At 45.6% G+C, this 15,677-nt stretch overlaps 1 protein-coding gene and 1 pseudogene across 1 annotated transcript; both read left to right on the top strand.

Annotated features, from left to right (window-relative positions):
• Positions 1-8,691: 8,691 nt before the first annotated feature.
• Positions 8,692-12,571, top strand: LOC140595256 (antileukoproteinase-like). The gene is made up of 4 exons (XM_072735147.1): positions 8,692-8,776; positions 9,668-9,829; positions 10,197-10,346; positions 12,492-12,571. The coding sequence occupies exons 1-4, from the start codon at positions 8,692-8,694 to the stop codon at positions 12,569-12,571; spliced, it is 477 nt and encodes a 158-aa protein (XP_072591248.1).
• Positions 10,994-11,074, top strand: LOC112920097 (U4 spliceosomal RNA; annotated as a pseudogene).
• Positions 12,572-15,677: the final 3,106 nt, after the last annotated feature.

Below are 15,677 nucleotides of genomic sequence, written 5' to 3'. Positions count from 1 at the left end.
AGAAAACTCACAAAGGGGAAAAAATAAAAAAATAATGATGTGATACACTGATAAAAAATAAACAGTGTGCCCTATAGAATCACAGAAATGCTCAGAATTGGGGGACTGAGGAACTCAGGAAGGATGGTTTTAGGGCTAGGATTGCTACAGTTAGCAAATAAAATATAGGCTGACCAGCAAAATTTGAGCTTCAGTTCATCAGATAACCAGTATTTTGATTAAAAAATGAATTTTTTCTCATATTTGGGATATACATATACTAAAAAAATTATTTGGTATTTATCTGAAATTCAAATTTAACTGAGTCTTATATTTTATTTACTTATTTGAGAGAGGGATCCCTGGGTGGCGCAGCGGTTTGGCGCCTGCCTTTGGCCCAGGGCGTGATCCTGGAGACCCGGGATCGAATCCCACGTCGGGCTCCTGGTGCATGGAGCCTGCTTTTCCCTCTGCCTCTCTCTCTCTCTCTGTGTGACTATCATAAATAAATAAAGATTTTAAAAAAATCTTATTTGAGAGAGAGGGAGAGAAAGAGAGATAGAGCACGAGCGGGGAAGAGACAGAGGGAGAGGGAGAAGCAGACTCCCCACTGAGCAGGGATTCCCCATGCAAGGGCTCTATCCCAGGACCCCAGGGTCATGTTTGGAGCCAAAGGCAGACATTTAACCAACTGAGCCACCTGGGCGCCCCAAATTTAATTGAGTCTGGCATATTTTATCTGGCAACAGCATTTAGAACAGTGTTTGAACATGTCTGTAAGGAGTAGTCACACCCATAGGCTCTGCTCCCAGGGGCCTCAGGCTGTCAGCGGGAGGGGGAGATCCCCTCAGCGCTGGGGGTCCCTACCTCAGCCCCCTGGTTTGCCTGGGCAGCTGGGGGTGCTGAGACAGCTCCAGTGGGGCCACAGCCCCATGCCAAGGTGTGAGTGGCGGGGCCCCCAGTGCCCTCAGAGTCACATAGACTTCACCGTGAAGTCCTGTGACTTCCTTTGCCCTGTGCTCCTTCTCATACCTGGGACTTTGATGTCCTGGTTCTGGGCTGTGGAAGGCGGTCATGCTTCCCTGCTGAGTTTGAGTCCCTGGATTCAAGCCTCTGCCCACAGTTGAGGGTGGAGGCTGACCTGCAAGCTCCACCTCGGTGGGCATCCCAGGGACATGAGGGGAGGGAGGGGGTTCTTTATGGGGGCTTCCCCTGGGAGTGTGTCTGAGCTACCTGGGCTGCCCAGTTTGGGTAGAAGCTTTGACTTAATGTTCTAGATAGATGATGGCCAGTGTGGTGAAGCTGAGGATTGTCACTGTGAGTGGTTCAGGGAGTCTATTCTCCACACAATCCCAAATATTGGGCATTCTAAGCTGAAGCCTTGGTCCTACCATGGATACTTCTTTATGCCTGCTCCTTAGTGTATCCCTGGAACCCAGAAAAAGGCTGGACACAGAAAATGTGATTTGATTTGAGAATGAATAAAAGCTCATGCTTCTCTCTGCATAACCCAGGATCTGTGATTCAGAGTCTGGCCTGGAGCCTGGGAGTTGCTGGGAGCAAAAAGACTCCCTCTGACACCATGACTCCTCATACCCCTGGGCAGGTTTTCCCCCTAAACTATATACCTAGAATTCAAATTGCTTCTAGATTTTACCTTTTGGCAAGGCTAGGTGTTCTTATAGAAAACAAGTAACTCTGCCAACTGAATGGGTCAATTTGTACTCCTTCCAGTGGTATATTAGTTTCTGCTTGCCTGTAACTTAATCAATAATATACGGTCAGACTTTAAGTCTCTCTGTAATTTTGTAGCAGAACTAACAGAGTATTGCTTGAGATTTGCAGACCACTGGCTTTGAGGAGTGAAAGACCAGATTTTCCCAGAAGATAAGGAGGCCTGATTATATTTGAAAACAACTTTCACTGATGCCAGCAAATCTGTTCAGGGTCATGGTGACATACAACTAAGCAGCCCGGGCACCTGCTTCTCCTGCATATAGCCCCCTTCCTTTTTTGGATGACTTCTTTACTTTTTTAAATTTAAATTCAATTAAATAACATATAGTGTAGTATTAGTTTCAAGGTAGAGTTCAATGATTCATCAGTTGCATATAACACCCAGTGCTCATCACATCATGTGCCCTCCTTAATGCCTATCACTCAATTGTCCCATCCCCCTACCCACCTCCCCTCAGGGACTCTCAGTTTGTTTCCTAGAGTTAAGAGTCTCTTATAGTTGTCTCCTTCTCTGATTTGGTATTATTTTATTTTTCCCATGCCTTCCACTTTAAAACCCTCCAATTTCCCCTGGGCTGGGAAGATGGTCTTTGAGACATTAGTCTACCATCTTCCCAGGTTTCCAGCTTCGTCTATAAATCAGCCTCTGCTTTCCCAGCATCATTTGTCTCTCGAGTATCAATTTTCAAGTGGCAAGCAGTCGGACCTGAGTTGAGAACCAGTCCTCTGTCCAATAACACTTGTAACTGTTAGACACTGGGGCATCATTCTCTCACAGAGGAACCAGGTTGAAAAAGGCTATGAAGGGCTTCAAATACCTCTATCCATATTTGTATCTATATCCATCTCAGATTGAAATTTAAAAAATATCTATTACTTGAAAAAATATCTATTACAGAACACATGTATTTTCTGTATGAAAACATGTTCTCTTTTGATTTGCATACATGATTATTTATGAGGCTATATATACACATATTCAAGCACTCAGCTAATCATAATATAATTAATATCTATGTACTTAGTGCTGCATGAGAAAGCAATTGCACAATCTCAATGGCATAGCATTGTGCAAGTTTATTTCCACAGATTCAGTGGATTAGTGGGGATGTTGAGAGGGCATTCTAACCTTCTGTAAGTTTCAAAAGACCCATCTAGGAAGAGCCACGTAGGGAAAACCCCAGCAGGAAGAAATCAGCTGTGAGGCTCATTTCCTGTGATTTGATTTCTCAAATCAAATCACATTTCCAGTGAGAGGAGATCTGACAGTTATTGCTATCAATTTGAATTATCGGTAGGGAAGGGCATGTTGATGTGACCCTCCCTTATTTCTACCCCATTTCTCAATCTCTATCTTCTGGCTCCATCCATCACGTTTCTGTCCTGATACCCATCACCATCTTGTTGGCACCAGGTCACAGTCTCAAGTGGTGGAGGGATACGCCCTTCCCCTTGGAGATTGCTGGCATATTTCAGAGAAACTTTTCCAAATATAAGAAAAGGAACATTACAAATCTGGACATGGATTGTGTCTCCAAGGACTACCATGAATTGGGAAGGCAGGATTCAAGCTTGGCTAATGGCTCTTTCTGGCTTTCTTTGTTAGTTTGTTCAATGAATAATTCATTGTTTCATTCATTCAACATGTACCATGTCAGGTTCCTGGACTAAATAGAGAGGTATTGTCTTTGCTCTGACGACAATTGCCCCATTGAACTAGGTGCTGGGATATATATATTTTTTTTGGTTGAGTGCTCCTGGAAGTAAGACCTTGGGGCAATAACTTGAGGACCAGTAATTTATTTGGAGAGTTGATCAAAGGAACACTATTCAGAGAAGAGGTTTGTGAGACAGGGCCGAAGGAAGCCAAAAAGGGTGCAGAATTTAGAAGATTGCTGGTCTCTTGCAACTGGGGCTCAAAACTATTGGAAACTCTGGAATGTAGTATAGAACCTGCCTTGGAATTTCCATCCAAGGGTGAAAAGATGCGGTATTTATCCTCCACCTCCTGTCTGTCTCTGACTTGGTTCTGCTCCTTGAGGCACCTGGCTCCCCTGACTTGGGCTGAGAGAAAATCCTCAGGCAGGGTAGCCCAGGTGCTTATATTAGATGCCACCGGCAGGTACTGAGATAGTGAGTGCCCTGAGATTATAGACAGAGCACAGCCAGGGTCAGCTATAAAACCTGATGGTAAACCACAGCCAAAACAATTTGGGCTGGAATCAAGATGTACTAAAAATCTTCAGGTCTTAATCTGCTCAGCCTGCTATAAGAAAATATCACAGACAGGGTGGCTTAAACAACAGAAATTTATTTTGTACAGTTCAGTTCTGGAGCCGGGGAAGTCCAAAATCATGGCACTGGCAGATTTGGTGTCTGGTGAGAGCCCTCTTCCCAGTTTGCAGATGGACACCTTCTTACTGTGTCCTCACATGGCAGAGAGGGAGAGAGAGAGAGAGAGAGAGAGAGAGATCATCTCTCTCATATCTCTTCTTATATTAGCACTAATCCCATTCATGAGGTCTTCACCCTCGTGACCTAAACATCTCCCAAAGGACCCACTTCTTAATACCACCACAATGTGGATTAGGGCTTCAACATATGGATTTTGAGGAAATGCAAACATTCAGCCCATAACACTACAGTAATAAAGTCATTGTGGTATTGGCCAAAAGACAGACACATAGATCAGTGGGGAGTGCATAAAGAGATTCATGCACATACAGTCAATTGACCATTGACAAAAGCACAAAGAGAATTCACCAGAGAAAGTCTTTTCAGCAAATGATACCAGAACAATTAAACATCTGTACATAAAAATAGGAACTTTGATCCATACTTCACATCATTTACAAAAACTAACTCAAAATTGATCACAAACATAATTGGAAAAATCAAAACCATAAAACTTTGAGGAAAAAAAACAGAAGGAGGAAATTTTCATGACTTTAAATTATGCAAAGATTTCTCAGATAGAATGCTAAAAACATGATGAAGGAAAAATGGTAAGTGGTATCTCATAGAAATTAAAAACTTCTGCTCTTTGAAAAACAGTTAAGAAAATAAGAACAGGCCACCAATTGGGGAAAACTATTGGCCAAATGTATATCTGTTAAAGTATTGGTATATAGAATATATAAGGAACTTTAAGATTCAATAATGAGAAAACAAACCACCCAATAAAAATGGGTAAAAGATTTGAACAGACACTTCACCAAGGAACACACACAGATGACAAATAAGCATATGAAAATAGTCACTTTGTCATTAGTCTTTAGGAAAATATAAGATAAAAGTTCAATGAAATACACTACATATTTATTAGGATGCCCAAAAGCAAGCAAACAACCCCCCCCCCCCCCTCACACACACACACATCAATACCAAGTGCTGCCACTGAGGCAAAGAAATGAAAGCTCTGGTGGGAATCCCCTGCTAGTGGAAATGCAAAATGGTACAGCCACTCTGGAAATAATTTGGCAGTTTATTAGAGTTAACATAATTACCACACTACCTATCTATCCTACTTTTAGATACTACCCAAGAGATGTGTAAACCATATGCACACAAAAACCTGTATACCAATACTTAGAACAGTTTTATTGATAATAAAGTTTCCACAACCTCAGAGCAACCGCCGAATCCTTCAACTGGGGAATGCATAAACAAATTGGACATTTCTTCAGAGGCCCCTTTTGGGCAAACAGGCTTGAGCAACAGAATCCAGACAGACCCCTTAGGCGACCCACCTCAAAATATCCGCGGGCCATAACCAACCAATGGGCTTACTTACAACCAGGCACGATTACTAAAAAAGAGAAGATTCCATATGTGGCCATATCTCTTCATCTTCCCCTCCTTTATTTTTTAAAAAGATTTTATTTATTGATTCATGAAAGACACAGAAAGAGAAAGACAGAGATATAGGCAGATGGAGAAGCAGGCTCCAGGCAGGGAGCCTGATGTGGGACTCGATCCTGAGACTGCGGATCATGCCCTGAGCCAGGGGCAGGTGCTCAACTGCTGAGCCACCCAGGCATCCCATCTTCCCCTCCTTTAAAAGCAGCCCCCACCCGTTACCCCATGGCAGACAGCCTCTCCTCTGTTATCCTACCCGCTGCTCCCTTGTAGTGTATTCAATACGCTTTTATCTTCTTTGTTCCACCATGGGTGAATTTTGTTGCCCGCTCCATTGGCTTCCACCTGATTTTTGCCCCACATTTGGGGGCTGCATCTGATTGAGAGACACCCCCACGTAGACACCACAACCTACATCCAACACAATATTACTTAGGTGTAGAAAGTAACAAACTGGGAATATAGACATTCTGCTAAACATAATAAGGCAGATTCAAGGGGCACCTGGGTGGCTTAGTTGGCTAAGCATCTGTCTTTGGCTCAGGTCATGATCCCAGGGTCCTGGGATAGACCCAGCATCAGACTCCTGGCTCAGCAGAGAGCCTGCTTTTTCCTCTGCCCCTTCCTTTATTCATGCTTTCGCTCTCTCTCTCTCAAATAAAATCGTTTTAAAAAGGCAGCAGATTCAACCGGTTAAGGCCTGTTCAAGTCCACTCATATGATACCCTCAAAAAAGGCAAAACTATAGGGACAGAAGACACATCAATTGTTGCCAAGAGTTGAAGATGCTGGAATACAAGATTGACTCCAAAGGGTGCACGAGAATTTCAAAAGGGCAAAGGAACCGTTCTCTCCCTTGGTTTTGTGGTGGTGGTTACAGGACTTGCAGGCCTTTGTCATGACTCAGAACCACACACTAAATCGGATGAATTTTACAAACAACAGACACACAGTCTCTCCTCTTTAGGACCTTATCTTCTCACAGAAAAGCATCCTTGTAAACTGGCACTGACCATGAGATCTCATCAAGAGACCACTAAGTACAGGGCAAGATGGGGAGCAGAGGAGGGTCTCCCAACTCAGAGAGAGAGTCTTATGTCCAAAGGAGCCCTACTGAAAGAAGAATAACACTTCGTGCTTTACCTGGATGATTGTAGCTCTTTGTGGTAAGCTAAGTGAGAAAATGGGCTTTCTTTTTACATATTTTTCTGTATTTTTATCAAAGTTATACATGTGGAGAGATTCGAGAGTCACATAATCTCACAAAGGTTGTTGTGACAAACAGCAGGTGCTGACCACAACCCCCTGCCCCCAGAGGAAATCACTTTTAGTTTAGATAAGGCATTGTCACTTATTCCCCTGTCCCTAAGTAATGTTCATGTTTTATTACACATGACTTCAAAGTCTTAGATATAATCTATTGACTTCCCATGACTGGAAATGAGATTTTTGACCACTGCTCTGCTGCCTATGCAAAATATACAGACTCACCCTTCCATCCCCTTCCTTCCATTAGTTACATGACAGGGCTTTTTTTTTTTTTTTTTTTTTTAAGATTTATTTATTTATTTGAGAGAGAGAGAGCAAGTAGGGGGAAGGGCAGAGAGAGAGGGAGAAGCAGACTCCCAACTGACCAGGGAGCCCAATGTGGGGCTCAGTCCCAGGACCCTGAGATCATGACCTGAGCCAAAATCAAGAGACTGAGTCACCCAGGCACCCCATTTTTTTTAAAAAAATGTGTTTATTTATTTGAGAGAGAGAGAGAGAGAGAGAGTTATGTGACAATCTGATGAGCTCAGCACTGTTGTTTACATTACTGTGACTATGTGAACACTCGTCACAGCTGAAGTAGATAGTAAACCAACCACTTTTCCTTTCTGGCACAACTTCTTATTTTCTTTGACATGAAAAATTGTCAAGTTTGTGTTTGCTTGGTTTTGTAGGCACATAACACTTTTCAACCACAAACTCTTCACTGGTTGCCAAAATCTCCTCTCTGTGTTCATATGCGCCAAATGCTATTCACTTCACCTCCCAAAGATGAATTTCCTGGAGGCCTCTGACTCTTTCCAGTCTGGACTGGTGGCCCTGTATTTCCCACACTCAGCTGTCACCGGGATCTTTTGTCACACCATCGTGGGGGCTCCCTTCTTTCCTCCCCTACATTCTGGCTTCTCTATCCCTTGCATTTTATTTCTTGGTTACGCTGTAATAGGCTTCCTTTTGATATTTAGAAATGTTCCCCATGAACTGCTTGCCACATAGCCAATGCTCAGTAAATGAGAATCTTCATTATAGTTATGAGAGCGCAGTGGGGATAATTTGGGGTGTGGGAAGATTTTTTGAGCACATCAAGCGGCACTCCTTGCTCACCTGCCCAGTTGACTGCTGGGAAGAGTTCTATGGGTTCATCTCAGGGAAAGGGACTCAAAATGGGCTTCCCATCAACTTCACTTCCACCTGGTGCTCAGGGGCAGAGTGCTCACTCCCTGCAATGCCCTTCTACCCCCCCCCCACTCTTTACCTCCAATCCTGCTGGGTGGCCCAAGTAGGTATGACTACCCCACCTCACAGCTGGGAAGACTGGGGCCCAAAGCCGTGGTTTGGGTTGCTGTCCCCTCTTCACCGGTCATGACAATGGGCTCTTTGAGAAGCCCCAAATTGGCAGAGTGCCTGGAACTGCAGGTATTAGGTGGAAACAAGTCTAGAGGGCGCAGGCAGAGGCGTCACGTGAAGTCTGGGAAAGGGAGTGACCCCAGGGAATCGGTAGCAAGACCATGTGAGGGAAAGTCAAGGCAAGCAGAGAGATTCCTTTGAAATGTCCTCCTGTTCTGCCCTGTACCCTCCCCTCTGAACCCCTCCCCTGCTCCAGGCCAAAGGCCCAAGGTAGGTGCTTCCATATGGCTTCCCAACCAGCCTGCTGACACCTCCTGCTCCTCTGATTTCTACATGTCCCTTGCTAGGCCTTGGGCTCCTGCCACCAATATTCTGCCACCAATTTCCGGCTTAGGACAGAGCAGATAGGAGGGCCTGAGCACTTCTGGGGTGACCACACCCTCTGGGGGAGGCATAAAGGGAGAGCCTGGCCCTGGCCACCACAGCCCCAGGACCGTCACTATGAAACCCGGCAGCCTCATCCCCCTCATGATGCTCCTTGCCCTGGAAATCCTCATGACCTGGACTGTGGAAGGTGCTAGCAAAGGTGAGTTGGAGTCTCTCAGGTGGTATCCAGGTGCCAGGGTCCGTGAAAGTACACCTTGGCAGTAGCTTCTTCCTCTTAGTCCAGCAGCTGACCTTGAAGCCACCTCTCCAGTGGTCTGGCTCAAGGACCCTAATTTCATGTGTCCCTCTGAGGATTTCAGCTAAGAGGTTCTGAAGCATCCAGAGACCCATCTTCCACCAGATGGACCCGGTGACCCCAGCCCCTGTATTGCTTATTGTTCCCTCTCTACAGCAACTTCTCTACTGTTTGCTCTTTTGCTCTGTCGCATTATTTTGCTCTCTGTTTAATTTTCCAAAATGTTCTCTTCTCTTACTGTTTCCTTTTTAATGGTCAATTTACTCTCAGTGGATCTGCAATCTTTCCTTCAGGCTCTGATGAGCTGCCTCTCCTACTATCCGGGGTCCTTCTTGGCTTCCCCTCCCGGGGAAGGGGCACCTGACCATGAGCTCTGTCCAGCTGTGTGCTGGAGCTGGCTTATACTGGCTCACAACAGCGGGAGGCTACACTTTTAAGACTTTTGCAAGCTAGTTGACATCATGTGGTAGCTTGAAATCAGCCATGGTGGCCTTCTTTACACCATGGAAATTGGCAAATGCCAAAAAGGCCTCTTTTAAAACATTTACCTGCACACCACCATCTCTATACCTTCTTTTCTGTGCCATCAACTCCCTCTTGGTTGAGTGGTTGGCTGAGCCTGGCACAACCCCACACCTGCCTTTAAACAGGAATCCTAGTAACACTCTCTTTTCCTTTGGGGTCGGTTTCCCGGGTTAGGTTTCTCCACCCCTACCCCCAAGCCAGTTCCTTGTCTGGGATTGTGGTCATGACTCAGAATCAGCTCCCTCTTCCTCCTTTGTTCTTACTCTTTAGAGAAAGCTAAGCACGGAGCCTGCCCCTTCACACCTCGTGTCATGTGCCTTGTGTTTGAACCCCCTCAATGCCAGAGTGACTGGGATTGTCCGAAGGAGCAGAAATGCTGTCGTGAATATTGTGGCATCAAATGTGTGGATCCTGTAGACCCGTCAAAGCCTGGTGAGGAAACAAAGCCCTAGAAGAGGGGACCAGGGAGATTTCAGCTTAAGGACACACATCTGGGAGAAGTGATGGGGGCTCCTGGGAACTGAGCTGGAAGGTGAGGCAGAGCCAGGGCTCACTGCTATGCTCAGCGAGTCAGTCCAGGAGTTAGCCACTCATTCAGCTAATGAGTCACTCTGTCAGACACTTGCAACCCTAGTTGCAGCCCCCTCGGTGGAAAGGGGACTCCAACAGGAAATGCACTGGCCTCAGTTTGGGTGCCGAGGTAGAGAGGAAGTGATTGCACACCGGGGTAGAGATGGGGTAGGAGCTGGGGTGATGTCTAGGAGGGCAAGCCTCTGAGTTGTGACCCTGTTCTCACCAGTTAAGGTCAATCCTGGGAAGTGTCCCCTGGTCACTGACCAGTGCAAGAGGCCCAACCCCACAGACAAATGCCTGAATGACAGCCACTGCCTGAACAGTCTCAAGTGCTGCAAGGGAGTGTGTGGGAATTCCTGTGTTAAGCCAGTGAAAGGTAAGATCTGGCTCAGATCCACATCCCCAGGATCCTACTACAGCCTTAACCCTCTGATACCATGTGAAGGAGGGTACTTGGTATCTCCCTATGCATTCACTACCCCCCCCAAGTAGATCCGCTGCCCCTCAACACCTTGTACCCCCAGTTTTCTAAGCAAGCAATCCCCAGGGTCACCTGTGACTGGTAGTGCTGGGTCCTGGGAAGGAAGGCTTCTCAAAATGAGCCAGGAGAAAGGAGCCATGATACAAGAGGTGAGAATTATATCTTTTCACACCACCTCTGCCTCTGACTGGCTGTGTGACTATGACCAACTGACTGTATCTTTTTAGCCTCAGTGCTCCCAGCTGTAAAATGGACACAAGCATATCCTCTGAGATACTAAATGTAAAAGTACACTTTTAGAACTCAGAGGTCTGTGTGTGTTGAGAGAGTATTGCTATGGTCATGACCTCAATTGGCTGGGTTTCCTGGAACCACAAGAAACCCCAGTGTGATGCCCCGATGGAGAGGCCCAATGCCCAGATTTTACCAGAATGAAGACAGAAGCTGTCAATGAACAACCTGGATTTGTTCTTGATTCCTAGATCGAAGACCAGTGCTGTTTTGACTATTCCAGCACCATATTCTCTCTCTTATCCCAAGGGAGCTTTGCGCAGTGGCAGTATCCTAGCCAATGAGGTTTATCCGAGGCGCGATTATTACGAATTGAAAACTCTTATCCCAAGGGATGCAGGGCCCACTGACAAGAGGACCTTTTGGGTGGGAGGAATGTAAGAGTCACTGGGATTGTTCTTGTGCTAAAGCTCTGTTTTATTTTCTCTTCACAGATGTATTCTTGCCAGTTCAGTAAGATTAAGACTTGTTGGTCCGTGTGGTTTGAGTATTCCTTTTTTTCCCAAGCCTGGGAAAAATGAAAGTGTCTTGATGAAGGTGTGTCTTCATGACTGACACTTCCAGGGGGCTAAAGTTGGGCCTGTTTTATCTGTGTGTGCTTGGCACCTGGCGTGAGGTTTGGCACATGAGATTAAATGACTGCTGGTTAGTGAATAAATAAATACACAAGATTTCCCCTGCATTTCCATCATCCTTGACTCATTGCATCTGGTCTAGGATATGAGGAGTGAGGTGAAGAATGACGTGTCTGCATGTGTAGGGTTTCTCCCCTAAACTAGGAAATGGAAAAAAGAGAGCATTTCAGAGCCAAGCAGATATGGTTTTTAATTCTGTGTCTGTCAATTACTGGGTCTGTAATTTGGGGCAAATTTGTGGAGCTTTGTCCCACTGAGCCTCAGTTCTGTCATCTGTAACATGGGAGAATAATAGTGCCAATTCCATAAAGCTGAGGATGAGTGGTATAATATGTGAAATGAGTAGCCCAACGACTGTCACGAATGACAGGAAGAGGTGAAAAGCCATCAGGCAGAGAACAAGAGGATCCTTATCTGGAAAAACTGAATTAGTCCAGAGGAAAGATAGCGTACCAAGTGACAGATGGCGCTAAAGATAACTAACCTTAACAATCGCCAGTATCGATGGTGTCCACTTTTCCCTGGGCACAGGGCTAGGCTGAGTTTTTCACCTCCCTTTTCAACTGAATGTAGTTAGTTGTACACTCTGGTCAGTGAAATGGGAGCGGGAGTGATGTGTTCCAATTCTGGACCTGGCCCATAAAACTCTCTCAACCACCTGCTGGTGCCATGGAAAGGATGTCAAGGACCTGGAGGAAGGAGTCCAGGATTCTGAATTCCTTAGTGGGTCACAGCCTTTCCTCTCCACTTGCTTGGGACTATGACATGAGCGAGCAATGCATGTGCAAGGGACTAAGGCACTGAAATTTGGAATTTGTACTACCTGCGTAGTACAGTTACTGACCACTGTTTGGAGTCCAATGTCAGCCCACTGGATGGCCTTGTTCCATTTTCTGCCTTTGAGGGCTTCATGATGCCTCATTTCATCATGGATCCCATATGAAGGTGTTTCTAGTCCATCTCTGGGAGAGGTTGGGGGTGGGGAATGACGTGAGGAGAATCTGAAACCTCAGTTTTGCTCTCTCTGGCCAGATTGTCAGTTGCAGGTGCAGAATGTTCCCGATGCAAGTTTATGCACGATAAACCCTGACCAGGGCTGAACATTCTCACCTAGGCGTTTCCATCTGCAGCCATGCAGAGCTGCTGGAGGAGAGTCAAGTGTTCACCTCCTTGCTCTCTGAGACTGCACTGTGATGTCCCTGGCCCCTGCTTTGGGTTCCAGGCCTTTTGGAGTATCCCTTTGGATGATCCTCAGAACTCTGGAGGATTCCCCAACTGTTTCTTCCTCCTCAGATCTCCCTCCTTCTCTTCAAATCCTTTTCCTTTCTTTTGCAATTCCTTTCTCTGCGTCACTAAATCCTCTTTCCTTGAATGTGTCAGCCCTCACTACAGGAATACCATGTATCAATACATTATCCACACTCCCCAGTCCACTAAATAGCAAGCAAGTTTCACATATATGCTTCTGCTGTTTGGTGGGGAAGTGAGGGACTCAGATTTCAGGGTCTTGACTCTGTGTGGTGGAGCAGTGATGATCTGGAAGAGGGGAGGGAGAAACCAATCTTTTGGGGGTGGATGAGGGGAAAAGGTTGCAGTCTTCCACCCTGGTTCAAGCTCATTCTCAACCAGACCCTCTAAAATCAAATATCTGGACCACAAGATTAATTTTTCCCCGAAAGTCTCTCAAAATTCATCTGAAGAGATCTGATCTTATGACATGCGGTCTATTAATTCTGACCCTATTGTGCTAAGAGAGCATCTGGCCCTCCAGCACTCTGGATACATTTTGAACTTGCCCTACACTGATTGACAGCTCTGTACTCAAGTCACTTCTTTCCAGGTCCTTTTTTCCCATTCTTAACAAGAGGATGGAGAAAATCTTCTCTCATCCAGACTCTTTTCAAATAGATCTTTTGTGAAAGTTAGCTTGATGGGGTATCTCTTTCTTCCAGCTAAAACACACCTTGACTCAGTCTCTCGAGATACAGGCAGCAGGGGCATTGAGAAATCACCTGGCCAGGCTTTAGGAACAGAGGTTGTCCCCAGCTGGGCTGTTGACTCAGTGTTGACATTGGGCATGACCTCTCATTTGTGTAATGAAGGGATGGTTCAGCCCACTTTCAATGTCCCACTTTGTTCTGCTAATGACAAACTAATGATTCATAGATTACTTTTGAAGGAAAGCCCCAGTAGGATAGGCTACCTCATCTTGTTCTAAGAACTCCCTGAGATCCATGAACTCCCTCAACCTCTTGGCCTGGCCTTAGCCTCATCTTCCTCAGGGGCTGTGGCCAGCTTTCAGGGCACCTGCTTGCCTGGTGATTGTGACTTATGAGCGTCCCAGTTAGCCACAACTAGAAAGTCAGGGACTGTCTAGTAACACCTTCTTAGGGTACAGATGGGGAAACTGAGGCCCAAAAAGACAATACAGCAAGTCGGTTGTGGAACCCGAAGCCCTGCATTCTTTTTCTTTATTTTCAAGTTTATTGTTTTTCAGATGATATAGTGGTTGCTGTGGTGTGCTGTCCAGATCCTCCCACAGGACAGAGGTGCCGATGCCTTCAGGTGCTGGGAAGATTGGCTGCTGATGCTCATAGCTGAGTCCCTCCCTGGGAATTTCCCTGGCCAAAGTGAGCAGCTACATCCAAGGGTACACCCCATTCCTGGGGCAACCTGTTGGGCTTCTGCTCAGCTTCTCTCTCTGCCTGGCACTCCCGCTGCTTGTGCTCTCTTTTTGTCAAATAAATGAATAAAAATCTTTAAAGAAAAAAAATAAAAGAAAATAGTTAAGACAGAAAACAAGCCAAGGCTTTCACAGGACTATGTGTACAGACTGGCAGCTCACCTGCCTCCTCTCTGCTTCCTGGCTGGTGGGAAGGCATGGCTTGTTCTTTCTGATTCAAGCAAGTTTTTTTCCTTGATTGCGATTACACTTGATACACTATTTCAAATATTTCTTTAAATTTTTTTAGAGGGAAGGGTAGAGGGAGAGAAAGAGTATCTCAAGCAGGTTCCACACCCAGCGCATGAGCCCAATGAGGGGGGAGCACAGTCTCATGAACCTGAGATCATGACCTGAGCCAAAATCAAGAATCGTATGCTTAACAGACTGAACCAGCCAGGTACCTCTGATATACATTTTGGTTTGCATTACAATATCCCAGTGTTATACAAACTTCATAAATATCTTGATATTCGTGACAGCATGTTGATTTGCTCTATGAACCATTTGCACAGCATGCACTTGGCATGGACAGGAAAGTATGGTTCAGCTAAACTCAGCTAATGGCCACGTTGTTGCTCATTTCAAGGTTATGTCATCATTTCTGTAACTCCACTGGGCAAACCAGTTGTTCCCAGTTCTTGGTTTCTATTGTGGATTACATGCATATGTAAATCTTTGTACATAAATCATTTTTTCTTTATTTCAGATATTTCTGCTAGGACAGATGTCTAGAAGTAGAATATACTGGGTCAAAGCCTTTGGATGTTTTTAAGGCTTTCAACACAAATCATTCCCGCTCTCTGCTCCCTGCAAGGCCTTTATGAAAATCAAAAGAGGCAGAGGATATACATGATCATGTTAGGAACTTACAGGGTGCTTGACACATAGTCAGCCCTCAGGAAACGCTGCCCACCTTTGAACAAGAGACACATAACACTTACGTACAGAGGCCCACAAGTGTGCCTGTAAATGTACAGATGTGTAATACAATTGCACCCAACCTCTAGGTACTGACCTTCTCACCCACATAAAACATATGCTCTCCTGGGCATTTGCAAACAGGAATGCTAGGCTTGTCGAATACTAATATGCACAAAAACCATAAAATGCAGATTCTGAGTCAGTGTGTCTTGGATGGGGACTGAGCTGCCATATTTCTTAAGCTCTCAGGTATGCTGGTGCTGCTGGCCTGGGGGCCACCCCTGGGGTGACAAGCAGGTATGCCACAAAGACACAACAGGTACATAGAAACACACGTATAGGCATAAGTAAAAACTCCCACATGGGCATGAATTTATAGCTTCTCAGACATATGGTGGGAAAGAGGAGTCAGACTTCCAAGGGCAGGGATCCACGCTTGATGGAAACAATCTGTTAGCACCTACCTAGAACCTCTGTGAGTTCATTAGGACTGCACTGAAACATCTACAGATCCTCACCAAGAGAGAAGGGGACAGATAAAGCAATGGTCAGATAGTGCCAGGGCAGGGTGGGACAGAGAAGGACAGGGCAGTCGGGACATCCTCTCCCTGAAGTAAGTGCTGCTCCCACAAAATGGGGCTTGGATTCCTCCTG

Source organism: Vulpes vulpes, chromosome 14 (genome assembly GCF_048418805.1).
Source record: "Vulpes vulpes isolate BD-2025 chromosome 14, VulVul3, whole genome shotgun sequence".
NCBI lineage: Eukaryota > Metazoa > Chordata > Mammalia > Carnivora > Canidae > Vulpes > Vulpes vulpes.
This window is presented reverse-complemented; position numbering and strand designations above follow the sequence as displayed.

Excerpts from the sequence above, each read along its gene's own strand:
- LOC140595256 (XM_072735147.1), top strand. The coding sequence starts at position 8,692 with ATGAAACCCGGCAGCCTCATCCCCCTCATGATGCTCCTTGCCCTGGAA. Across the intron at positions 9,830-10,196 it reads TGTAGACCCGTCAAAGCCTG|TTAAGGTCAATCCTGGGAAG; the intron begins GTGAGGAAACAA and ends TGTTCTCACCAG. Across the intron at positions 10,347-12,491 it reads CTGTGTTAAGCCAGTGAAAG|GCGTTTCCATCTGCAGCCAT; the intron begins GTAAGATCTGGC and ends ATTCTCACCTAG.